Below are 27,758 nucleotides of genomic sequence, written 5' to 3'. Positions count from 1 at the left end.
ACTATTATCTATTTGCATTCTCAAAGTGGATTATCTTGTCGTTCTTTAACAACTTTGCGGATTATCTCAGAAAGACTATCCCAATGCCGAGGGGAGAAACATTTGAGGAGCTTGTTCAGTAACAACAAAACCTTATTTGCGAGAATTGTTATATTTTCTGGCTCAAAACAAGGTGTGAAAAAGCAGCAAAAGAGAGAAGAAGAAATTATGTTGGCAGTAGCTCACTTCTGTCAAAATAACACATCTGGATGTGAAATACCTGGCTAAATGATCACGCTGACTCTTGGTTCTGGTTCTCTGCAGACATATTATTTTGTTGTTTTCAGAGACCATTTTATTTACCTAAATGATTGCAGTCTCCGCGATTTGCTAATTGTGTTCTGGCTGCGATTAATTGTGGAGTTCTAGCAGAAAATAAGTCAGCGTGGCAAAACCAGTGGTAAAAATAATTGGAGTTAAATGGCAAAACATGTTAATGGGTTACTTGGAATACAGGAGTGCACTGCAAACCAGCCAGAATTATGCACAGCGTGGACGGTACAAGGGTAAGCAGGCTCATGCATGTAGAGCGCGGTCTCCTGAGAGAGGCTCGGCACATGGCATGTGCTTTGGTTAATACAGGGGTGAGCTGGTTTGTGCCTTAACAAGCTGCCCGTTTTGACTGACAAACTGCAATATTGGAACGAAACGCTCCCGCTGCACTGGGTAGCTTCAGACGAGCAATTTTTTAACCCGAGTTTGAAAGTGTGTTCAAATGAGTGTGTGTGTTCTTGTACTTACGACATTGTGAGGACCAGTTTGAGTTTTTAACCAAGAGAGTGAGGGCATTTTGGGTGGTCCTCACTTATTTTAAGGACTGTTTGAGGGTCCTGGTTATAGGGTTAGGGTTAGAATTGGGTTAAGATTAGGGGCTTAGGGTTAGGGTCTGGGTAATACATTATGCCTATGAGTGTCCTCACTAAGATAGAAGTACAAGATTGTGTAGAAGAAGAATGAAAGGTCCTATATTAGGCTTTATTGAGGCTCTCAAGTACAGTGTTGAGGGTTTACAAAACTATATTACTTTTTTAGAAACAATAAGAGTGCATTTAAATGGTTTGTGTGGATGTGCATATAAATAATAAATGCAACTCCCCCCAAACAAAATGCAGCATCAAATCAAGTGGACACTGGATTATCAGATCTGCAGTTGTCTGTAGCTAATGTCGTCCAAATCAAGCACTATTTTCAGTTTGTATTTTGCCGAAAGTAACTCAAAAGTAACTCATAGTAGTGTAACGCAGCAACATTTTTGAAACAGTGAAATTCAATACAAACATGTTCCATTTTTCAAGCTGTGACTTGTAATACAGAACATATTACAATTTTAAGAAACTTGCTTATTTGCCATGTGACACACACATCTCACCTCCATCACATGCCACACCTTTCTCACACCCTCAAACTTGTGGCAAATGTATCATGTTTTGGTGGATATTTAATTGATTCTCTTCCTACAATGTAAAGACCATGAATAATCGGCTCACGTTCCTCGAAGTGAGAGTGTGTGTGTCATCGGCCTCTTAATGTCAACTCTGTATTCACTCTGTATAACGCCCCTAGTTGTCAATATGAATTACAATGCTATTTGCTTATAAAGTAGGAGCCATAAGTGATGATCATTGAGCCTGGTAATCTATTCATTAAGTTCAAGAACCGCTGTGGCAACGTCCACTAATAGCAAACTCCAGCCTCAACCATGTGTTCAATTTTAAACGCTGTAGCCTTGTTATAATTACATCATGTGTAACAGGAGACCTTGGTTTAAATCCTGCTGAAGTCTGGCGATGGAGAAAGTGTTTTTACATAGGTATAGCGTATTTCCGAGATCGCCTTTCTACGTCTACGTAACTCTGGCCGCTGTTCAAGAACGTGAGATTAATTTAACTCGACACAAAGCGGGCGCAGGTGTCCCACACAGACGCTCCTCTCCTCACTCCTCTGTGTTTTCTGTGATGTGTTACTGTAATTAAAGACTGTTTAGGCTCTCAACAACACCAAGGCCCCGCTGCAATCAAACAAAACGGCTGATTAAAAAACACTACTAATTTGTCTGAAAGATTCCCCAAGAAAGCATGATCTACAAATCACGTATAATTGCAGCCAACTAGCGCTAGCCTCTGGGCGGGCGCGTACCTGGCCGGCGTCGTAATTCTACTCATACATGTGTGCATTGACTGTAAATGCCTCATGGACGAGTTCACTCCTAAGAGCCGACGCTAAATGAACAAGTAAAGCTCCTGAGAGGTGGATTATTGCTCACCACGCTGGAATACAGAGTGTGAAAGAAGCTCAAAACAAATCTTTAACTGTGAAATGACGTAGCTTTGATTGTTTAATAATGTTGGCGTTATGATTTGGACCAGTGCTGCCATTGTGTACAAGGGCAAAACCGATGGTGAAGATTGCAGCCTTGCTTCTTTCAGTCTACCCCAGGCCAGCTGTGGCTACAAAAATAGTTTAAAAACGACTGGGCGAATAGATAATGCAATGTAAAAAGCACCACATAACATCATCAAGTTGATATGCGTTTTTCTAAGACCGATGCCGACATTTTGGGATGTTTATTGGCCGATGCCGATAAGCTCAGCCAATTTTTTTTCCAAATGTCTGGTCTATAATCCTGTAAAAACAAATACTTGGCCGCTCCAGCAGTGGCCAATTTACCTTTATTACTTTAGGTGATCCAATCATAGTTTCTGTCCCAGCTTTGATTAGTTGTCGTTAGCATTAGCATATTGTTACTAGCCGCGGCATTTTGCGTGGCTATCAAAAATACAATAGTGGAGGTTAAAACTAGCTCAGTGATTGAATTCTCCAGATTCTGCACTTTAAAATGACATACAGTAAGTCCATATTGACGGAGGTTTAGTGAAACTTGTGTTTAACAAACTTGAAACAAATTTTCATTGCGATGTTTCTCACCTCCCCTGAGGCCTAGGGAGTCGCAAGGCCCTGACTTTGCTCTTTCCGATGCAAAAAAACGTCTCTATCATTTTTGGTTGCTGGAATATTGGCTTTTTTCTTATGCTAGATCGGCCTGATAGCCGATATTGTAAAATCCCCAGCCGATACAAATAATAATGAAAAGGCAGCAAGTGGCAAAAGTACTTCATTTCAAACCATACTGCAGAACATTCCGAGCAGCTGAGTCACATATACTACAAAGCATTAAAAAATATAGATCTGAAAGAATCTTCCCACTTTTGAGTGAAGAGAGTAAATGAATGTAAAGCAAATTGAGAATCCAAAAACAAGATCGCTCATACTGTAACATCATTAGTTTGTTAGTTTATTTTGTTGGTACTTCCTCTGAAGGGTCCTCAGGACATTTATTGAGTTCTGGACAAAGCAGATCAGATATTATCAGACGCAGGTTCCCAGCCCTGTCAAAAAACAGGACCAGGCAGTTATTTTACATTAAACTTCTTTCAGTAGCTAATTGCCGACTTTTTAGACTGTACAGCTGGTTTGAAGAGAGAGGGCTTTTAACGTTTATTCAACATTCATAGAAAATAGTACTTTACATGATATACGATACATTCAATTCTTGTTTTGGTTGCAGCCTGGAACCCTAGGATTATGCTGGGTCCTGACAGCATCCCAGTTGAGAACCACTGATCTATGGAGCGTATGTAATAATTTTAACATGATTTAGGCATTTGATGGGTGGGCTTGGTTTGAGCTCAGGCCTGTTTGGATTTGATGTGGAGAATGTTGTCTTTGTGTGTGTTTATACTGGCTGCAAATGAACACCCTCACGAGGACAATACATTTTTCCACTACTAGCTGCAAACTGATTCAACTACACGAAGGTATTCCGAGCATGAATCACGAATGGGTCTCGTTATCAAGTATCCATGCTGGGTGAATAAAAAGGTCAACGTTCAAGGCACAGAAATGCCCCCGACACATCTGATCAGTGAATAGCCAGTAGCTTCTGCTTTGTGTGACGACGACGAGCCCTGCTTAGACACTACCAGTCATAACCTCGAAATAACACCCGCATTTGTGGTCCGCTGCCAACGACGATGAATGACAACAACACAATGACGAAATCTGTGCGCATGCCATTGGTTTGCGGCCTGTAAACAGACACTGATGACTCCCCGCTGCTCGCTCCATGCTTCGACTCCAGTTTGATTCATTTACGCGCGGTGCCAGTTCTCTCCACCAGGAACACCAGCATGTGCGCCTGTCAGCTGTTAGTCAAGCTGCCTCTTACACGGCCTCGTCTTGGCAGCGCCGGGGTCTGGTTATAACACATTCACGGGATTTAATACAGGCCAAACCTTTTCAACTCATCGCCTTTTAGCATGCACCTCCTGTCACGCTTTCCAGAGGCTATACGCCGAATGCGAAAGGAGCGGTAAAGCGGATGATGGAGGCCTTTTAGATATCGCCTGCTGTGATCTTGCTTAAACACAGCATCAAATATAGAAGCGAATGAGAAGTGTGATCAGTAAAATTATATGAAACGGGCAAAACACGCGGTTCAAAGATGTCTCACGTCGCGCCAAAATATCAAATGAATGGCAAGAAAAAAAATTATATTACTCTCCAAAGCACGTCCATTTCTTACTTTTTAGTCCAACTTGATCAGAGCAACATGTTGGTTTTGTAACTGCGAATTCTGACCCCATTTAGGAATCAAAAACTACTGTGGTTAATGCTCCACAATGTAGTAAAGCGATACATGTCTAAATTTAACCGTCTGTATATTTTCATACACGTTCAATCCGCAGAGATAAGGCTATTTAGTTACACGGGAGAGAAAATAGACTGACAAGGCCTGCTGTAATTTTAGAAATGTCTTTTGATACTCCTCCTCATGCAACAAAGCTCATACCATTGTAACTACGACAATCTTCTTCATGTTTTAGGCTCTTACACTTCTGGACTCTAGCAGGGCTGGGCGATATTGACAAAAATGTATATCTCAATATTGTTGACTATTGTTATGATTGGCTTTCTCAATAACGATGATGAAGCAATATTTTTCCAAACCATCAGAATTATGCCAAAATGTGCTGCTCAAAAAGATAATTACTGTATTTTTTTCAATTTTTTTTTTACAACTTCTCCACATTTCTTGATATTGGAGACATTGGTAATTTGTACAAACAAGGTCTTGTATAAATAAGTGAAAATAGTGACAAAAACGAGAAGAAAACATAACACAAAAGCAAGTGACAAAAGAGCAAACAAAAATGTAACAAAAACTCACCAAAAAAGTGGCAAAATTTGACAAGAAGAAAAGCCTCAAAAGAGCAACTGACAAAAGGGCAAAGAAAAAGTAAAAAAAAAAGAGCCAAAAATGTGACAAAATCGGACTATAAGTCAAGTAAAAGACGCACTAGCCAAAAATGGCCTAATGAAGAAAAAAACAACAGGCTGAAAAGGTGTACGGTATGCTAACGTAACATATTGATGGTTAGCTAACTAAATAATGTGTCTGGTATGTTTAACGTCACATAAACAGTTCAGATAGCTATAGCATAAAAAACATACCAAACTCTCCATCTCACTCCAAATCACTATATCCATTGAAATCTTCATCCTCGGAGTCACTTCTGAACAATCGCCTTGGCAACGACCTGGGCACGGAGGCGTAACTGCACCGTTGACAAGCCTCTCCCGGCAGCACGTTTTTCAAGCTCTCATTTGGGAACTTGTTCCTCTAGCTGTGGCCATCTGGCTTTTAGAACATGATAGTAGTTTCGTCATTGCAGTAAGAGTAACCTGCGCTCTTCGCCGGTCCCTCACATGTTTCTCGCTCACGCCAAACCTTCTTTCTGCTGCTCGATTAGCCTGCAGTGCCCTCTAGCGGCAAACAAATGAATTATATTAGTCGCTCCGGAGTATAAAATGCACTCCCAGCCAAACTATGAAAAAAAGTGCGACTTATAGCTATGGAAAATACGGTAGTTGAATAAGAATGTGAACCAAGTCATGACAACACGGCAACAACACAAGGAAAAAGATCCGTTTTGTGGGTCTAAGCTTTCAACTACACTGGCCTATAGGCTATAAACTCTTCAAGATTAGAATTGGATTAGACTAGGGTAATGCCAAACTGGAGAAATTACAGTAAGCTTGGTTAAGTAAGAGGTTAATTTCCATGTATATCTTACTCTTCCCATCCTTGACACTGACACACCACCATTCAATATCACATTCACCCACTATAGGGGCAATTCAGCTTCAGTTTCCCATTTGAACGCATTATAATGACACTATCTTGCCTTGTAAGCTAATTGACGAGTCTCTAAATCCTCATTCGTCAGCCGTGTCTTGGCTGTAACGGCGCATTCCTCAGCTGCTGGCCCCCTCACCCTTTCGGACCCCCCTGGCTGCGGCAGTAATGAGGGTTAGTGTTGTTGTGGTCCCAGTGGTCGGAGTGCTATCCTGATCGCGCCTGTTAGCTGTAAAGCCTCCGCCAATCCAAGCCCTATCTCCAGACCACAAGACCCCTGCTAGCACTACCATCAATCACGAGGGCCACAGCAGGACCCCAGTAATCACTCTGTGTAGTGGTACGAGTGTGTGTGTACTGTATGTGTGGTAGACCAGGCATGTGACGTAGATGCACATTTTTAATTTATTTTTTTGCTACAATGTAATATGCTGGAGGCAATTTTTCACTTTGCTGGAGCGTGACACTTCAGCAAAATCCACTGAGATGACAGGCAATATTTATTATTTACACCAATGTTACCTGCCTCACGCTGTCAAAGGTAAGAAAGAAAACATTTGCAGGAAGGTGGAAAGAGCTTGGTATAAGAATTATTGAAAGAACCGTTGTTGGTGAAAGGCGCTATATTTCAACGTCAACGTTTGTGTGTTGCAGGTCTGACAGATTTCGGACAAAAATGCAGCATGTAATTGCAGTTTTTTCTGACAAGTAGCATGTTTTAATATAGTAGCAGAACTTTGAGAGAAGACTGAGGTTTGTGGATGTCTAACCTGGGATGGCAGGTTTTATACATATGTACTAAGACATCATGTAAATGCTTCGTTTGCAGAGAACCTTATTTTATCTATATCATAGCAGCCTTCGTGATTTTCTCATTTTGGCTCTTATGAATGCAATTAAATCATTCATTTTTCAAGGCCAACAGTGTGCAGTATTAGCATAATTTTACCAGATCAAAACAGGAACAGTGTCTTAAAGCAGTACTAAGTAACTTGTTTATCTTAATAAATCCTTTTCGTAGTCCCTCAGGGGGTATTACAAGTTAGGGATGTCCCGATCAGGTTTTTTTGCCCCGAGTCAGAGTCATTTGACTTTTGAGAATTGTCCGATACCGAGTCCCGATCCGATACCTAATAAATAGTTTTAAAAATTAAGAACAAAAACTATATTATTCAACTTGTTTTCATTCATGGTTTTGGAGAGTGTGACAAAGTGGGTTTGTCCCATTGTGTGTGTTTGTTATTTTTTGTTTTTTGCTTCGTTTGCAATATCCACCAGCCAACAATAACCTCAGATTCATGTATATGTTAATAATTATATCATTTACCTGTACCACCTGGTGAGAAAGGAAGGGGCGTGGTCTGTGTCGGCCATTTTAAAAACTTCAGGCTGAACCATGTGGAAGGGGGGAAACTAGGAATGCTACCTACCGGTGGGAGGTCCTTCCCCATTAGGGGAGGTATAAAAGCTGACTGCTGTAGTCACTACATTTCACTACATTTTGTATCTGTGTGTCAGAAGTTCTGTTTGCGTGAGCAATAAATGTCTGGTGAGAACTCTAACTTTGTTAAGTCTGCCTGCCCATTTCCACCCCTCGTGGCCAGCTTCCTCACAGAGAGTAACTCTACTAAGTCTGTTTTTCTCAAGTAAGCAAGACTATTAGTCTTTACAGTGTAATATAGTTTTACACAGAGAGGGTGAACTAAAATCCCATTCTTTATTAAATGTGCTTGTTGCACTGCAATGTAAAAAACTGTCTGGCAGCACAGACAAAAAACACAGCAGTAATGTGGCATAACAGTTAAATAACAATATATTTGGCCAAAAACTAAATGTGCCATGTTAACTTGATTACAGTCTCTTTAATAAGTAGATATAGGGTGACCACATTTCCCAGCCTGAAAACCCTGACGGGGTCGAGGTCCGCGCGCAGTGCACCGTCCACCGAGCTGTGCACGCGCCCGTTCGCCGTGGCTTGAGCGCGGGTCACCTACTGTGGGCGTGTACAGAGTGCGTGTGTTTTACTAACACACGCTTAAGACAACCAGGAGTGACAACAAGTGCTTCTTCCTCAGTTCACCACCTGAACATAGCGCGGGGATAAGCGAAGAGAGGAGGCAGCGGTTATCAGGTTATAGAGACGAAGTTTCCCCTCGTCTTTCAGCGTTTGCGCACGTATGAGCACAGCGGGCCACGCTCTCGTCTTTGTCCAAGGACTTTTAAACATCGCCGCTGAAATGTGAGGAGGGTTTCTCTGCTCAGTGCGGGTCTGAGTGCATGGGTTAATCACATGTAGCGGTGTAATAGCGATAAAAACAGCTGTTTGCTACTTCTTACCGCTCTCTCCCCGTCCTGTCTTCCCGTCCGTTCTCACTCCTCTCTCTTCGCTTATCCTACAGTAAACTCTGCACGGGTTGTCGGAGATGTTGTTATTGTTCTCCTGCGCTGGCACTTGTGTGGATTTGTGGATTTCTCAGACGAAGAGGGGACACGGACTGTGCGATGGTGCGAGTGGTTTGACGCAGCAGGTGGAGTGACAGAGGCACTGGGGTACAGAAAGTGGTTCGCGGTAGCTCGAAATCTGATCAAAAGCAACGAGAATGGACACGCATAAATATCCGAGTCCTTGCTAACTGCGGCCACTTAGCGCCACTTAAACAGTATTTACAACCAAGTTTGAGTGAAAAAAAAAGATCTCCATTGTGTAATTGGATGTGCAATATCCACCTCTCCCTTTGTCTTTTCTGTCAGTGTAGTATTTACTCTCACGGACAATTAATAAGTAAAAAATAGCAACATGCTACGACACCTGCTTATGGCCTCTAGGGGCATGAGTTACTTAGTTCTGCTTTAATGTCCCGGACCATCCAGGCCTTTCTGTGTGGAGTGTACACGTTTCTCTCCCCGTGTCTGGATGGGTTTCCTCCGGATGCTCCTATTTCAACTAAAAACATGCAAAATAGGTTAATCCTCCAGCAGGTGATTCTGGCCACAAGCCTGGCTCCACATCTGGAGATGGGTCCCCGGGTGCTGCACTGCGGTCGCCCACTGCTCCTTACCCCAGCGGCATGGAAGGCTAGGTCAAATGCAGAGGACACATTTCCCTATATAGACAATAAAGAACATCCGAACACCATAACCTTCTGAGCCAGCATAAATAATTATTCCGGATGTTTTTGTTTGTTTGTAGGGTATATTCGACAGGACTGCGCAGGGTGAAAGAGCGTGAAAAATGGGGAGAGACATTCAGCAGAGGACAGAACAGTGCTCCGCCAGCCTTAATCACGAGACTTTTATGCTGCTCTCCTGTTATAAATCATTCATAACACTTGCTGGCACCATCTTTTATTTGAAACTGACAATATTTCTTAGCTTTCATATTGCACAGGGCTTTTCTGTTCAACGCTAGCTTTACTTCACATTATCTTTGAGCTCATGCGACTGCAGCGTGGCATTTCAACAAAACATGCAGGCACGTGTTTTTTTATCCAACGCGCTCTCGCCACAAGAAAAAAAAAAAAGTCTCTCATTGGCCTCTTCCAAAATAGATTTGCTGCTGGCCTCTTCTCGCAGCCCGAGTGTAATCAAAGTGAGATGTAACTTCAATAGAGCGTATAGGGAGCAGAGGAAATGGCAAAGCATGAATAGTTTTCCACACGTTTGATCATTTTCGAAGGAGGCGGGGGAGATGGGCCAACTTTTGACCCCCAGACACAGGGGGAGCGCTTCTCACAGCACGGGCACACTGTGACCTGCGCAATTACAAACACTTTCCGCCACCTTCGAAATGACTCACACCCAGTCACAGGTCACATCCACTGACTTTCTGTGAAAAAGAGGAACTGCAATGGGATTGACAGCAGAGAAGTGTGAGGACGGCGTGGCTTGACACAGGTGACAGCGCAGAAAGTCTATACATTCATAATTAAATTAAAGCTGCAATTCTCAACTGTTGATATGTATTAACCCCCACTGTAGCCAAGCACATTTTCTCCATTTCAGCTTTACCCAACTCTAAAAGCTTCTCATCAACTGCTTGCAGCCTGTAGGCCAGTGTAACGCCTCATTTGAAAGCTTAGGTCTGCAAAAAATTGTTTACAATGTAACACGTTTACATTGTGTTTGCATTTTTGTCTTACTTTTTGTTGCATTTTTGTCACGTTTTAATTGGTTTTTTGTAGCACATTGACTGTATTTCATTTAGTGTGTACCATAGCGAAGTCACAAGAACGTGGCCAAAACGGGACAAAAACGTGACAATGATAAACTCTCAGGTCAAGAGGCTTTAAAGAGACGAGATGCAAGTTGGTCATGTTATGCTCACTACTGCCACCTCAGGTCTTACACGTAACTGCAATCTCTATATGACGGCACTTCGGACCCGAAGTAACAACTTTTTGAGTGACAGTGCAGGATTATTTTAGAGGCAGTTGTAGCTCATTCTACACATTAGCACATGGCTGGAACATGTAGGGGGATGACAATACTTCGTTTTAAACTCTGTATAGTCCCTTTAATATTTAGAAAATGTTATAGTTAATGTCTGGGTTAAAACCAATACAAAACAGTTTAGTCAAACACGCTCTGCTATCCATGCTATTCTTACTTCAGTCTTCTTTTAAATGTTAATGGAAACTGAATCTTAAACTGCCATTTACCAATCTCATCACAGTGTAATGTAAATGAGACATACTTCTTTTCAAAATTGTTCAGCCTGACTCAGCATCAATATCCCTAAGCCTGACAAGAGTTGAGACAATATTTATTTCTTGGCGTAACACAAAAAAAAATCTGAACTTATTATTATCGACACGCTTCACTGCCTGTCCTGATGCGGATGAGAGACACATAATGGATGGATTAAAGCAACTACCAGCCTTGGGCGGAGTGAAATGAAAAATCATTGGTTGATAAACGGTTTGCAATAAGACAGTACGAAAGCCGATCTCGCTGATCTGGTGAATTTTGATCAATCAAGTTACATACAACGGGCTCCAAGAGGAAGAGATCCCGCAGTGATGCATATAGAGGCAATTATCACCCTGGCACCGAGCACTTTGTAGCTACACATTATTTGACCGGCATATCATAATAATGGCAACATAAATAGACACTGATCATTCTCACAGTGTCACCAGTATAACCCTGCAAGGTCATTAAAGACAAACATACCCAAGTGCATTTGGGATTGAAGCTTGAAGTAGCCTGTCTATTCCAACAAATGTATCATGTAGACAAAAGTTCTTAAGCTGCCATTTGTACTGAGTCATCTGTATTCATGCGAGGCTGCATTTCCATCATATTCGGTGAAGTGCTGTGTTTGAGTCAAGCCCACGTCGCCAATAAACCCTTATTATTAGCGGGGCATGTCTCCTGCCTCAGTGGAGGTGGTCAACAGATGTCTGAGCAATGCTGAGCGAGCGATGAAGCAACAAGAAGCAGCACCCTGCAGCAGACAGGGAAGCAACAGTACCTCGACTTTGCCATTGTATTTTAAATGACCATGTAAAACCCCGGATATCCTTACAAAGAGCTTGAGAAATAGCCCATGAAAGACAAGTTCTATGTGGATGGGTTCAGTCTGCACTCGTGCGTTGATACAAAGCGTGAACCGGTCAAATCAACGCGTAAAATCAGCCACGCAATATTCTACAAAGCTACTTTAGGGGTGACTCCAAACACGACACGTTACGTCCCCCCCTGCGACACGAGCCAACGCGTAAAAAAGTCAGCGCATTTGGCACAGGGTGATGGTGAAACTCGTGCCCGCGCGTCCAGTGTGACGAGCCGCCGTACCTGTTCCTGTTGATGAGCCGTTTTCGGCGGCGCGTTGCCCTCCTTCGCCGTGGTCATTTTCCCCTTCGCGTATAAAGCCAACAGCCCGCGGGGATGGACAGATGGATACGGCGGGCTCCCCCCCTCCGAGCACGCAGATGAAGGGGGATGCGAATAGACGCAGGTGCAGTGGAGGGGAAAACAGTAAAGACGAGCGCAAGTAGTGGCGGGCTCTCTATTCACGTCGTCCTGGAGATTTCAGACGCGGAGGAGTGAAAGGCAAAGAGGCGCGCTGCTGTAGAGGGGAAATAAGCAGGTTTTTTTTTTTTTTTTGGAAAAGCGAAAGAAGTGAGAGAGAGAAGGGAGAGGGAGGGGACAGCGGAGAGAGAGAGAGAGAGAGAGAGAGAGAGAGAGAGAGAGGGGCTGGCGTCTGGTAGGAACGCATGATGATGGACTGCGTAAAAGGGCGCCCACGCGAGTCAATCAGCGGAGGTGATAATCGCGTGTTGCAGCGCGAGAGATCAATTAAAATGCAGAGCCTCGTTAACAGCCTTTGTGATGGATTCCGTGCGACAATTCCAGAGATGCGTTCGAATCCATAGGACGCGAGCGTTACGTGGTTTACCCTATTGGATAAAAATACACAATTATGTCTCGTATACCGTAATTGTAAGACAGACGTACGTGAAATGGCCATGTGGTTAAACAAGGGTCAAAGAGGAGCTCATCAGGAACAAACACCACTTTTTTTTTTTTGCATGTGGATGCTATTTAGTACAAAGATGCGCAATCATCATAAATACACCTATCATCACTGCATGAAGTTTGATGAGAGTTGGATTCCCCTCCTGATGCAACCAACTGGAACTGGCCTTGGTTTCTCCATGTGCGGACAAAAAGCGAAGGCAACAAAATTCATGTACTGTATGCTGTGATGACCATTCGTGTTAGCATGGATTCTTGAGACATTTCTTTCCCGTCTATAGTCAGATAGCCTCGTAAAAAGTCGCAGAGGCAGCAGTCTAAGCATGGACACCCAGACATCCCTCACCTCCTCTACATGCTCCCAGGCCAGCCGAGAGAAATAGTACCTCGAGCATGTCCGGAGTCTTACCTGGGGCCGCCTTCTGATGGCACATATCTGAAACATCTCCTAAGGCGTCCAAGAGGCAATGTATGACCGTACAATGAAATTATGTTCAGGTTACAGGTATTAGTCTTGAGCCACTGCGACTGAGCGTGTGACCATTGTGGGCCAACCTGATCAGCATATTTTTGGATGTAGTAGAAGCACCCGGAGGAAACCTGGCTGGCTGCCTTTGGTGCACCTTTGATCCTCCCGGGTTTGTCCATGTTTCAGAGCGTGGCGTCCTGCACTGGCGAGCGCCTCCACGTACAACCTCCTGCGCAGCTCCCTCCGCTCCACAACAGTCTTTCACAGTCTTCTCCTTTGTCCCTTCCTTGTTTCCTGTGGTGCCACCTGTGACACCTCCACTGTGCTGCAGGTGTGGGGGCTCTTGGTGACTCTACAGTGTTTCAGAGGAAGAAAACTGTAGGTCTCAAATGCCTTTAGCTCATAAGCTAGCTGTTTGTTTACTTTTAAAAAGCGGCTTTCTCCAGGACCATAATGGACTCTATACAGTAAAAAAACATCCACTGATGCAGTCCACAGAAAAAGGCAAAAAACAAAGCTGTACCAAGGCAGAGGGGAGTGCAAGCTTGTTTTTAATACAGTAGCAATAAACTAAGCACAATAATAAAACGCCAAGCTCAGGAGAACAGTCAACTAACTAGAAACTACCTTGATAATATCTACGTTTTTGAAAGCCAAACTGTACTGGAAAAAAAACAAAGCAGACCTAAATCTTCAGCTAAAATGAGCACTGGCAGTCTAAAGTAACAAAGTGTGAAATAATATTTAGGACACGAGAGCCTATTAAAGCTTATGATCCAGGGAATTGAACAGTTGCAATAAAAAGTGTGTTTTACATCGGCGCGGCAACTGCAGCGAGGAGACTGCTCCGACAAAGTGAACTCCATTCTCTCGAGCCGAACTGTTATCAGCCGTAAAGCGTTTTCTCTCATATCCCCTATACCGCAGACATTATTTCACAAACTTATTATGTTTAATTAATGCCTTTGCTTCGCTTCCTGCATAGTGGTGGACTTGTAGCCGAATGCTGGGCTAATTAAAGTCAGGTGGCCTCTCGAAGTCAATTACCCACAATCCCGCATGAGCGTATATGGCGGTTGTCACGGTGACCGGCGGAGCACAACGGCACGTCCTTCAAAAAAGAGGTTAGGGTTAAAGGCGTCTTCTCTGGTGCAAAGCGATTCGGCGTTGGCTGGAGGCTTTATGTCAGCAACTTCGGGCCTTAGGCGGTGTTTATATCGACAATAACAATATATGCAGGGCTAACATTTGAGGACATAATGCAGCTGGTGATTGTTCATGAATCATAATCACTAAGGTCGCATTCACACCTGGGACTCGGTTCGATTGGGGACCAAAGTTGCAACATTGTCTCAGCTCTTAAACTGGCCCGGTTCGCGTTCACATCTCTTTTTTTGTCAATCGAACCAAAATTCTCCTCTGCGCGCCTGTATCAAAACCTTCTACTGGAAAAACAGTGAACAAGAAACGCTTCTCTGATTGGTCAAAGAAACTCCACTTCCTGTTCCTTCTTTTGCTTTCAAAATGGAGCGGTATCAGACGGTGACTGTGTTGTTTTTTCTTTACGCACTTTGTAATATGACAGTGACTCTAACTACGCTCAGACGCACGGATCTTTTTACAGACGAAATGGGCGATAAATGAACTGGGACTAAACCAGGACTAAAGTGGGACTAAAGCAGGACTGAAGCAGGACTGGCGGACCCCGGAGATATTTTTTTTTCTTCACATGACAACTGCGAAGGCTCCGGGCAGAGACGTCGAAAACTACTCATGACGACTGTCCGAGGGAAAGAGACGTGTAGCAAGGTAGTAAACATGATCTGATCAGGGCTTTGCTCTCTGGCCTCTGGCGTTGCTTATGTCAGTGGTTTCTTCCTCATATTTACGAGTTATGGCTTTTGGTGTAAATTTCGTATTAACTGTTGAGCTCTAACGTGTCCGCACATGTGTTTTCATTTACATTAGGTAATGAATGGCGTGATTGTCATCGCTGTCCTGTCTTTGCGTCACTAATTAAAGATCTTCTTCTCTTCCTGGTTTTGTTCCGCTCTCTGGCTCAGTCGCGTTCATAAACCAAATGATCTGCTTCAGAGTTCGTTTGAACCGGACCGAGACCCACGTTTTCAGCCGGACACACTTTGCTGCTTTGGCCCGGATCAGAGCCCGTTTGTGCGTTCGCAATAACTCAAACGAACCAGACTATCCGAGCAAACGGGCCCAGATTCGGATCAAGAGGGGGTTGTGAATGCGACCATAATGAAGTCAATTTACATTCATAAATCCTGCTTTGTCTGGTTTTGTAAATTTGATTACACAAAGGGAAAGCTTTCCAATCTGCCAAAAGGCCCCACACACACAAAAAAAACAATGTACCAAATTAGGCCTTTTTTTTTAGCCAATTAATTGAACTCAAGAAACGACTGATTTTCGTGCTGCTTTGATCCCTCCAGTGAAGAATGTAAGAGGGTAGATTAAAAACATGCTCTGAAAGAACTAAATTAGTTTCATTTATTCAGTTGTTCCAATGCCAGTTCGCATCAAGTGTCCTGAAGAAACACAAAGTAAGAAATAAAAAGAAAGACATTTAGGAATAATGTTAATAACAAGAAGCAGCGGGTTTTCATGGAGGACTTTAAGAAGAGTCTTTATTTATCAGAACAAATCATTCACACTTTTGCAGACCCACTCCACAGCATCTCAAGAATGTTAGCACATGTGGTGTATTGTGGCTTTGAAGTGGTCAGTGTCAAAAAGTGGTCCAATTTGAGATGTAATTTATGTTTCAAACTCAAGATTTAGTTTTTGAGATAGAACTGCTAAACCTAGACAAAAGTCAGATGCATCTCAGAACATGTTTGTAGAGGCTTAAACTGGAGTTAGCAGGTGGTATTCATAAGAGGACTCCACGGAAAGAGAGTTGTTTTATACGCTTTTGATTTGTAATTGATTTGATTGAGACCTTTGCAGCTCTATTCCTCAGCTTCTGCAACACACAAACTGTACAGTAAACGATCAAAACAAAACAACAGCAGATGATACGAAGCCCACCCAGCTCCCACTCCTGTCTCCAAACCGCATTAGCAGCCTTTCTGACAGCCCGGCCCGTATTTACCATCAGCGCCGCGGTGATACATGACGCTGAAAGTACTTCTCAGCAGCCGATATATCAGGCCCAAACTCGGGAAGGCCACAGTGGACCGGAGCCCGATCGGCGGATGACAGATGTGATGTGGTCGGAGCGCTGCAGCCCACAACAAAACAAGCACCTCATTCAGTTTCTGTGAGCGACTCTCCCGCTCTGACTCAGACAAATGGACATGAGCTCACGGGGATGAATGCGAGATGGCAGGGTGGTTTACGAGCCGCAAATTTATTGCAGTGTCGAAGTCCGTTTGAGTCAAAACGCAAAAACAGAAAACTGTGTTCACGCATGCACTTAACGGGTGATGTTGTCTCTCAGTCTTCTGTGCGATTTGTTCTTTTACTCCTCTGGTTTGCGCCTGGTTTGTTTTGGTATGGATGGACGATGCCCTTCGGTGATTGGTTTAATCCAACTGTCAGTCAAGCTCATTAGAACTCATGGGGATGATGCTTGGTCTCGGACTACACTTTTGTGAAGGAGAGGAAAACAGTGTGGTTCTCTATGGGTGTGGTGTCGGGACCCATCATCACCCTGGGATGAATGACTTGACAAGTTGAATTTGTAATACACAATGTAGTTTCACCTCCACCTCCTGCCAGTGGCCTTCGTCAGGCAACTGCCATGGCCGAAACGTTGCATTAAATAAAGGAACACTGGTGTTGCAAGTATACAGTGTGCGAGAGATTTTTCCTGTTCTTCGTTTGGCCTCTATCCCTTCTCTTACGCACCTGTTTCAAACAAAGAGATGTATGAAGTAAACCTTCTGTAAAATATAATGTAAAATACTTTATTTTTTATGAACTATTGTTGAATAAGCATTAAACAAGCCATAAAAGCTTCAAAACATCTCCATTGCAGTTATTTTTAACCTCTTAACCCCCACCTGAACCAAGCAAATTTTCTTCTGTTTGGCACTATCCAAATTTCATTTCATTTCATTTATTTATTTATCAGGACAATGTACAGTTACATTATGTGTCGTGAGCAAAGATGCCTGTACCAGACTGTAGCTTTTTCAAGCTAATTTCCATGGAAAAGCTTCTTGCAAAAAAAGCATCAAAATAGCAACATAAAGCTAGAAGAAAATGCAACCAAAATGTGACCAAAAAACCCCACAGGAGAGCTACAAAGAAGCCACAAAAGGTGACGAAAACACGGCAACAACACAAGGAAAAAATTCATCTTCAATCAATTTTGTAGGTCTTAGCTTTCAAATGAGGTGTTACTCTGGCCTATAGGCTGTAAGAACCGTATTAAAGGAATAAGCCACCGTTTTTCCATACTGAGATATGTTCTTACCTGAGCTGAGACGAGTTGATGCGTTCCTGTCTGGTCCGTTTGGAGCCATAGGAATACATTGGGAGAGGCCAAATGCTAACAACATCTTTGGTCATTTTGCCTGACTGAGGGCACACACAAAGACCAGAGGGGTACGCATCAACTCGTCTAAGCTCAGGTAAGAACATATTTCAGTATGTAAAAACGGTGGCCTGTTCCTTTAAAAGAAAGTCTTGAGACCCACTAAAAATGGTTAGAACCAACTGCCACCGCTCTTGTCCTGATTTAGGCTGGATTTAGTTACTTTGTTTGGACTTTGGTAGATCTTTTAAAGTCCTGGAAGACTTTTTTATATTCATTCAAGTGTTGTCAATTATCATAAAAACATAGCAGCACAGCATAAATATTCAATCAGCATCTCTAGTTGTTGGACACCATAATGTAATGACACCAGAAACAAGAACAGTGCCAATATCTCTACAAAATGTTGCCATCCCCGCATTTTAGCCCAACTGCTTCTCTTTTCAACGCCAGTGTAGCACCAAACCGATAAACTGGAATCCTTATTGCCCAATTAAAACTTGTGCTAAATCAATACTTGCCACTTTCATAAAATACTATGTACCCGGCCCGTATTTGGGCAGTGGTAGCAGCTGTTTAATTACCAGAAACAAACTAACTGCTGCTGGCTGATTATAACGTTGATAAAAATAATTGCCATTGTACGAGGCGGCATCTGCAATTAACGGCGCAATTTTGAAGCGTGAGATTTATACATATACAGTCGATCCAATGTGGCTGAAGGATACTCTGATAGTCCATAAGTCCATATCCCGCCCTCAGGCCGAATCACTAAACTGGCAACGACTTAATTCAAAAGATAAGTGCCAGTCTCATGATGGAAATGGTTCAGAAGAGTAGATTACACACCGCATACTAAATGTGCTTTCAACGACTATTGGGGCGAGATGTTTTGTAACCGCGAGAGATAGTAACGTTTTATGAATAAGCATTTTAGTGTGTGGTCTTTTTACACACGCTTTCAGTGTAGAAACAGCACCACCGCCAATAACAACAGCATCTTGCTTCACGGAAAGTACATTAAACACGTGTGAATCCATGGTTACATCCGAAACCAGTAAATTGGTAAGAGCCAAACCGGATGTGTGTCAGCCATGATAAGAAGCATCCGAATAGTGCTGTCTGCTAGGAAGGAGGTAGGGAAAGGAGTAGCCTGTATGCTAACTATCGTACCTCCTTTAGCATAGTGACCTCTGGTGGTTCCTCACCGACGATTAGGAGCCATGTGCCATCCCATAAGCCACTGCACCGCGAATCCCCCAACCCCCACCCTTGAGTGATTCTTCATGAACAACCAACTGTTGATTGACAGGCGCGCATTTAATAATAATAATAAAAAAGATTCTTCATAAGCCAAACTTTATAAAAGTGACAAGTTAGAGTCACCACAGCACAGTCAGGTGTCATGGCCTAAATGAAAGCAGTTTGTGCCTTTGCTTTAGTTTAGAGGAAACTTAAAGCTGCCTTAAGCAATGTCTTTTTGAATGTTTTTCATCAATAGGCGGAGTAGGGAACTGTGCTCTGCTCCACCACCACCCCTCCCCTCACCTGGCTTTCCCCTGTCGCCCATGCCCCTCACTCCCCTCCACACTTTTTAGATCACGCGCTGCTCAGATTGCATTCATTGAGTTACAGAAATCTCATTAATCTTGTGTGAAACACACAATCGCCTGAATAAGACATGTACACAGTGAATATTTAGAGATGTACACCGTGCCGCCCACGTTTTTTTTTTTACTTTTGTGATGATGCTATAGCTGTGTAAGGTAAATCTGAAACAGATGTACATCATTGCCTGTTTGTGGCTTAATATTGTTGTTGTGGTTCATGTTTGAGTCAGTGGCTGCAGTAGGAGTGTATGTAGTCCAATACTATGTGGGGGTTGTTGTTTTTCATGAAACAGCTGTTGGTGATGTCACTTCCCCTGTGTTTTCCACCCTGGGTAAGGATGGTCGGACTGACTGACTGACTGTATTTGAGGTTTCGGGTGGGGCACAGGAGTTTTGCACAGTAGGATTCACCTAATGGCGCCGGTCTCCTCCTATATGTGCACATACCATCCCTTGTCTGTACTGCCAGTGGTAATGACCTTAAGTGTCAGGACTTTGTCAGAAACATGTCTCTGAGCTCGCTGGGGCTGCATATAGAAACCTCCCTGCAGCCTCTCAAACTGTGATATTCTCCCAGCTCAGTCCTCTGTCAGCTGTCAGCTCCCCTCCGCCTCAGCCCCTCATCACTCACTTCAAGGATATCTACCCGCTATGGATTTTTAGAGCCGTACAATCTACATTTGACGAGGACGTGCTGTAAAACCACCAAATTACTGCATATATAATAGGACTTTAAAGATGAATGGCGAATTGAAATCACAGTTTCAACGGCGCTTTTGCATAAAAAGTGTAGTTAAAACCTCACATAAAATGTTCTGAAAGGCTTCCTGTGTTAAAAAGATCCAGTGTATCAATCAGCAATGCTCTGGTTGTGCATTGCTTTGTAGACTTATAAGAATATCTGAAGAAATCATGGTCAAGTACTGTAATTCATCAGAAGCAGGTTTAGTATATTTTCAACCTGATCATATACTGTACCAGATGAATGCAATATAAAACTTTTCATTGCGATTTCCAGCCCAAAGAAGAGAACAGCTATGAAGAAATACGCAGTGTGATATATATACTCTTCTATAAGCCACAATGTCAATACTGGAGGTGCACGCATTTTGCTATGGCCAATTTCGCGAAAGTGTACAATACATGACACACCTCACCATACCAGCGCACGACCCCACATTGAGGTCAGAGATGGATAAGTGATTACTGCGGTGTTGACACTGGGGGAGTTCAGAGGTCGTGGATTTGCGCCGTCAGATCACACTTCCCAGCGGGGCGGCGTGCCGTAGGAACTTCAATTTTCCCCTCTCTTATTTGTTGACACAGACTGGCGAGTGCGTGGAGCTCGAAGGAGTAATTGCTTTTCCATTTTAGAGCCACATCGGTCCGCTCCATCAGCCTCCGAGAAAGCGCCGCAGTGGCTTTTACATAAACACAGCTTTTTGACCACTGCTTCTTCTGACAGACCGGTGCCTTTGGAGGCGTGCGGGCTTTTCTCCACTTCTTTGCAGCAGGTGCGAGACGTAAAGATTCACCGCGTTGAGGCATGAAATGTAAGCCCAAAAATAGGACTGAAAGCTTAAAATGAGAAAAAAAAAAATCTAATTTGGATTTTTTTTCTTACAGTATTAGGATTTGAACTGCAACTGTATCAAAAATGAAGATGTCAAGCACATTCAAAACATGTCCAAGAGCATTCACATCTGAGTGGAGGCTTATGCATTATGAACTACTACTGTGGCATTTTCAGAACACAAAAGGTCCAAACTACAGTGTCAGAAACCGAAATAAAGACAGAATGTTTTGTTTACTGAAGAGGGCATATTTCTGGTTTTATAATACAATTGTGACCAATAACAATGATTTGGTTGCGGTTTTTCTTGCAGCCCAAGAAGTGAAGGCCTGTGTGCTGATATACCACTGTATACGTTTCCATACTGTTCCCGTATTAGCATAAGCAGCGTACATTATGTGCTGAGTTCTCAATGTGCCAAGCCGGCAGAAATGTATTCAGTTTGGTGCAGGCTTTTGAAAAAATACATTCAAAACAAAATAGGGCATAGTTATTAAAGTGCAAAGCTGCGAGTCCTTGCGAGTATCAACATCTGAACAGAAAATTACTGTTATTATGATATTATACAGTCCATAATACTGATACAATTAAGAGAGTAAAGCATAATGTTCACAGGACGACAGTGGAAAAGCTGGTAGAGCTGGTCGTCTCATGATCTGAAGGTCAGGGGTTCGAATCCCAGCACATGGAGGTGCCCACTGTCGTTGTGTCCTTGGGCAAGAAACTTCACCCACCTTGCCTCCAATGTCTGCGTACATTGGTGAATGTATGAGAGAGTGAATGGGTGTCTCGTTCCTTACTGTAAAGCGCTTTGGGCCAAATGAAGGTAGACTATTTAGCATTTCTTCTCCCACAACCTTTCGATCAGTTTTACTTCATTGAAAATGTGATAATCACTTCTAAAAGTTGGCTGAGTACATTTCACAAGCCTTACATTTAAAGGAAACTTTTTGAGCCCATGAAACCTCGAAACCAAAACAACAAGCAAAAGATTTCACACGGACTGGGATATACGCAGGTAACTTGATCAATTCCACCCACTGCTTTCAAACACGTATTGGACGCCTAACTATGTCCCAATACACCGATTCAGCAACTGTGAAACATTTGTGGCTGTAATATGCCAATAAAACAGCTCACTATTGAATGAGTCAAAAACCCGCTGACTTGCTCGGACATTGATTAAAACATTTCAGCTGTGAGGTTGAAGAAAAAAAAACGATCTCTACACCACAGAAACCCTCATTGACCTACAAAAACAGAAACAAAATCTGTTTCAGCACCTCTTAAATGGACAGCTCCTGACGGCCACATATGGGCAGGTTTCTGTGGGAGAAAAGAACATAAAATGGGCCTGTTGCCTATGAGGAGCAGGGCTATATATTAAACATATCATTACAGAGCGCCGCCATTATCTCAACAGAGAGACTACGAGATGTGAATTGCATCGTACACAATGACCTGACTGTCACTTTACTCCAAAAAGACATTACGGCTATAATTTCAGGCTTGAATAGAAGTTTTGTCAAATGTGGACAGGCAGGCAGTTTGGAGGACACGGGAGTCAAAGCAAAGAGCATGTTAAAAATGTTCACACTAGTTTGGCTCGTCGTAACTGATTTATGTGAGAGACAATTATATGACATTTAAGAGTGCGCTTTGAAAAGATAGACAGAAAAAAAAACCTGCTTAAATATTCACTTGTGTTTGCCTTTCAATGGTAAAGTAAGTTAGTTTTAGTCAATGTTGAGTCAAACAAGTCTTTTTAGTTTTAGTTCCTGAAAACTTAATTTAGCAACATCATATTGAGATTAGTCTCATTGACAAAAGAGAACTTGTTACAGAACAATGCGGCTTATGTCAACTTTACATTCATATCATTGTTTTCAAAGATATTTAATCATATCCACAGCTTCGTTGGGCTTCTCCCACATTGACAAAGGATGATTTCAATGCTTTAAAAACCGTGTCACTGGAAGGACAGTTTTTGTCAAATTTTAGGCAACAAAAATATTCCTAAAATTATTATTTATCATAAAAAATAAAAAAAAAATTAAACACTGAATCATATACTAGATAATGGCTTTTGCTTGCTTTGTGCTTTACAATCTTGACCAGCCTCTCAAAGCGCTACACCCAATGGCCGCTGGCTGCTCTGCTTTTTGACCACGTGGGGGCTGCCATTGCTCCGCCATTGCTGTAGTACCTCCATATCGCCACTATGCCCCCATTGAAAAGCATTGGAGTTTAGACACCTTAAAAACAACTTTAACGCCTGGTTTCAAATTTTTCAAACCTAGACTAGGCTAGATATTCCTCCTGAGATAAAGCTGGGTTAATCACAATATATGAAACCAGGCTGGTTTTCGTAATATGAATTTTTGAAATCTCGTACTTAATGAGGCTCGGACTGTTAGCATTGGAGCAGCGCGAGCTACACGTCACGCAAGGGCCGAGTCTACGGTGAAAATCCCGCCCGTCTGTCCTTTTTAGGAACATGCTTCGTCAGAGCTGGGGAGGGGGAGTCTGTAAATCCGCCATGAATTCCCCCACGGCCGTGGTCATTCTGGTAAACGGGGAGGAGTGAGCATAAGACATCCATTATTTTTACAGTCTATATGGCAACACCACATGTGTCAAGGTCGAGATGATTTAATGTGGCCTTTTGAGGAGCATGAATTCCTGAGTAAGTCTCTCGCCTCTTCCTGTGCGGAGTTATGGATTTTTAACTAAATAACCAGTTTGCTCACTCCAGCCACTAGAGCTTAAAATAAAATAAAAAGAATTCCACACGTGCAGCAGAGGGCACTGACATAATAAGAGATCAGGATATAAACAGCATATTATAGCCCTGTGGTAAATGGTCAGTCTGCCCCAGGGCGGCTGTGGCTACAATAGTAACTTACTGCGAGTGTGGAGTGAATGAATAATGACTTTATGTTGTACTTTGAGAAACGTGTGACCCAGGCTGATGAAGCACAATAAGTGAAAGCTGTTGTTATTCATGAGGCCACACACCTTTTCAATATTTGCGGCCCGCGACCCGCGTGGGGGCTGAATTTCGCCCCTCGACCCAAATGAGTTCGACACCCCTGCGCTACACGGTGACCCACCGCTGCCCAGGGCTCGACTGATGGACGCGAGACTGTCAATCTGCATCATCAACTACTCGCTCACTCACACACTGCATCCAAACACAAGCACGGCTGATTTGGAAAAAAAAAAGGAATCTCATTTCTGCATAAACCTAATGGTAAATATTGAGCTGTGTTTTTGGTTAATGCAGCCCCAGAAAAGTCTATAAGCACAAGGCGGTTCAATACCAACACAGCAGGTTGATGAGATCGAGTCGAAGCCTCTCGAGTCTGTCTCTCTACGTTATCTGACAAACAGCATTAGCACTTCAGTCGAGGTTACAGAAAATCACTGGAGTGGAGAGCTAAACCTTATTTAACTACAGGCACAGTGGAGACATGGACACTGTTTACATAATCAGCAGAAATCCACACACATGGAAAAGTGAGGGTTCAATATGTCCATACTCTGCGTTTGACCCACGGTTCAGCTGTGTAGGCAACCACAGTGGAGCGCATGCCTCCAGAAGTGTGAAGGTTAGTCTGTTTTGCATGTTTTATTCATAAGAAATTGTAGAATGCAAAGGAACACACGGGCATGGTTCGGTCATGCAACCTTTTCGAAGAAAGGCCACGCGGTTGCTTTGAAAGTGTGTGAAGCACTGTTGTCAACTGGACTGGGTTGGTTAAGTTGTGGACACTTCACTGTCTCTCTTTACTCTTGTAGGTAACATGTAAGACAATCTACGTAGATGTCTATTTAAACTCTAGCCTTTTCTTTGAGGGTTGGTCAGGACTGCCACAACCTCACCTGCTGCACTACTACTACAAAAAAATGGGATCTTCAAAAGCGTCTTGTTTTCCTCACACTGTAAAATAAACTGTACATATCTAATATACAATGCATAAACAAAAGAACATTTACATAACCCGCGCAATAAGATTTATTATAGTCTTCAGACTAAATGCATTGAACTGAATACATGAGCAGAGGGTGTAGGAGGGAGTATGCACTGCTTAAACTCTAAACTCTAAAAGTGTACATTTCTCCAGAGCCGCAAAGGGCAATGCACTTTTTCCAAAAAAAGTATTTGTGGCTTTAATAGAGAAAATTGAAAATGTCATCTTTATGATCCCACACAATGATCTGATTTAAGGTCATGCATAATATATCTTTAGTCTATTGTTCAAAACCTATGCACATTTTACACAGTCACAGGGTTATTCTATACATATTATTAAAGGAATAAAAAAAAGCTTGAGTCCTGTCACCAGGGTGAACGAATGTGGTATTTATCGATTTTGTAAAGAGTCGTTTTGAATTTGGTGATCGGTTACTGCTAATGCTAGGTGTCCTTGTCTTTATTGCGTGGCGGTTTAAAGATGCCCGAGGTGAAGTGTTCTCTCGACAAACAGCAATTTAACATTCAGCGCTTGTCATTACGTTGCCTCTTTTATAATTGCCGGCTCTCGTTGGGTAACTGCAGCCCTGCTTTCCATTTGTTTCATTACACGGTTTAGATTAGATTCACAAGTGTGCCTTTTGACTGGGAAAAGGCGGGAACAGAGAAAATGATAAAAGTACAAATTTACAGGAAAGATAATAAATACATTTTTTAATTGGTTACCTCTAGTTTAAACAAAATAGCACAGAGAATAGACATAACATGTTTCATTTAGTTCCTCTAAAAAACAAACACAAAGAATCATGGCTGTGTTCATATAATATTAACCACAGACACCTGACATTAGCTTGCAGACTTTCAGTTATTTCCGAGGGGCCAGGTCACACTTGTTGCAATCCAGTCAGAGTGTTACTTAACTTGACAGCGCTTCAGACAGTGCAGGAACATAGCGTAGCGTATGTGGACAGGTAGCAAGTATGCTTCAGAGTCCGTTAGCCTGCACAATGTATTTTTCCTATAGCCGTCAGCATTAACCATCAAACATTGCAAATTATGAACAATCCAGATGTTTTCAGCTGTTGTCAACCCATCGGTCACATTTAGGCGATGTCAAAGTCTAGTTAGAAATCCTTAATGAATGTATAACCTTTTGGGATTTTACTTTAGACACAAATCAAAATGTCCTCCTGAGCTGAATACTAACTCAAATTCAGTTTCTGCTTTTTGTGGAGTCGGATACACATCCAACGGCCACCAAACTTCATCTTATAAGGTGTTAATGATACAGAAATTTTATATATGCCATGAAAAGGACAAAACATACCTCGCCATACTTTAGTATTGCGCCTGGCTTCCCTGTTAATTTGCATGGGGTCCGGGCTTAGACGGCTGACAAAGTGTGCGCATTTGTTGGAAGAAGCTCAGAGCTAAAGGCATTGATTTCTATAGAGGGATATTGACCTGAGAGTCAAAGCGTTACCATGGCGCTCGGAAGTGGTTTGACCTCCAAGAAAGTGAAAACAATCTATAACGACATGTCTATAATTATATACCTAAGCTTAACAATTAAATGTAATGTTATAAAGGTTAGGAACATACGCATTATTCTGTATCTTAGCAGTGTATAACTATAGCCTATACCGATCTGCTGAGACCATGAAGCCCAAAGCAAGAGTGACAAAACAGATGTCACCACCAACACTTGTCAACTTTGGGGACGCCTCACTGGCTCGGCTGCTGAAGCGTGTCATACTGGAAATACATGGAGCAGGGGATGAACTCCCGGCTCGGGACGCTCTCATCCAAGTCAGCTCCTTTTCCTGACCTCTTGTTCCTCCTCTGCTGCTGTACCTACAGTATGTCAAACATAAAATAACAAGCTGTGGAACATGTCATAAAAAAGAGGTATGTTGCTATTGGCAATGTCCTGGGAGTTTCTTTTTTTCTATTGCAGGTCATTCAATACAACCATAGATAGCACAGGTTGTTCATTATTTCGCGTCAATTTCCTACAATTAATGACCACAGGGAAAGGTAACATGCTGACAGAAGCCCCTGAAGTGCTGATACAAACAGACAGCTGTGGGCCTTTGGTGGTGTACAACATTTTGGTTTGTATTTAGCACCGCCACACTTCAACCTCGGCCTATCAGTGCGGAGCCACACCTTTGTAGCAACCAATCATCGCCCTCGGTTCTGCTTTTAAGCCTCTGGCATTCATGGTCTGTTTGCTTACCAGATGTGCTGCGACCCACCCCCCATCTCCGCCTCTTCAATCTACAGCTCCCCCTGCTGCATCCCCTCCGGCCTCGGTTCCACCACCAGTATCCAGGCTCCGACCTAAGACATCTCCAACTCTAACCTGCCCATCCATACTAAATTAAATTCATATATTTGATGTCGACTGCCGGGGTCTGATCTCCAAAAACATACATATGTCAATAAATCTTTTTAAACATTGCTTATGTCTGTCTGTGTCTAACCAGGTTGAATTGCCAAGTTATAAATTGATGGTATAGTATTGTCTCACCTACATTACTGCCCAATAGTGTGGTCCAATGGCACACAAAAGCATCTACAGAGACTTCAGATTGCTCAGAACAGAGCTGCTACAGTTATGCTCCGCTGTCCTTTTCAAACTAATGTCCATGAGATGCACAGGAGACTGTCTTGGTTAACGGTTGAGGCCAAACTACAGGCAAGTCTCCTCATGTTCATGCACAAAGTTTTGATGGATAAACAGCCCAGTTTTTGGTTGAACAAACTCTTATTCAGCCAAGCAACGACAAATTATTTGGTTGTTCCCAGACCCAATAGTAACTCAATGAAAAGAACTGTCCTGTACAGAGGAGCAAACGCCTGGAACTCACTTCCTTTCATGATTAGAAACACTGAAGGTAAACCACAC

At 42.7% G+C, this 27,758-nt stretch overlaps 1 protein-coding gene across 5 annotated transcripts in view; it reads right to left on the bottom strand.

Moving 5' to 3' along the window:
- dpp6a (dipeptidyl-peptidase 6a) overlaps window positions 1-27,758 on the bottom strand; it is a 340,283-nt gene that overhangs the window by 120,375 nt on the left and 192,150 nt on the right. Inside the window, exon 1 of one of the 5 annotated variants that reach the window (XM_079576571.1) lies at window positions 12,032-12,344. The exons of the other annotated variants lie outside the window; for them this stretch is intronic. Within the exon in view, the coding sequence (XP_079432697.1) occupies window positions 12,032-12,088 (57 nt within the window). The 5' untranslated portion in view covers window positions 12,089-12,344. Of the gene's footprint in view, window positions 1-12,031; window positions 12,345-27,758 lie in introns of those variants that run through there. 5 annotated transcript variants of the gene reach the window in all.

The sequence above is a fragment of the Gobius niger genome, assembly GCF_951799975.1.
Source record: "Gobius niger genome assembly, chromosome: 18".
Taxonomy (NCBI): Eukaryota; Metazoa; Chordata; class Actinopteri; order Gobiiformes; family Gobiidae; genus Gobius; species Gobius niger.
The sequence above is the reverse complement of the archived record's forward strand: the minus strand, read 5'-3'. Positions and strand labels throughout refer to the sequence as shown.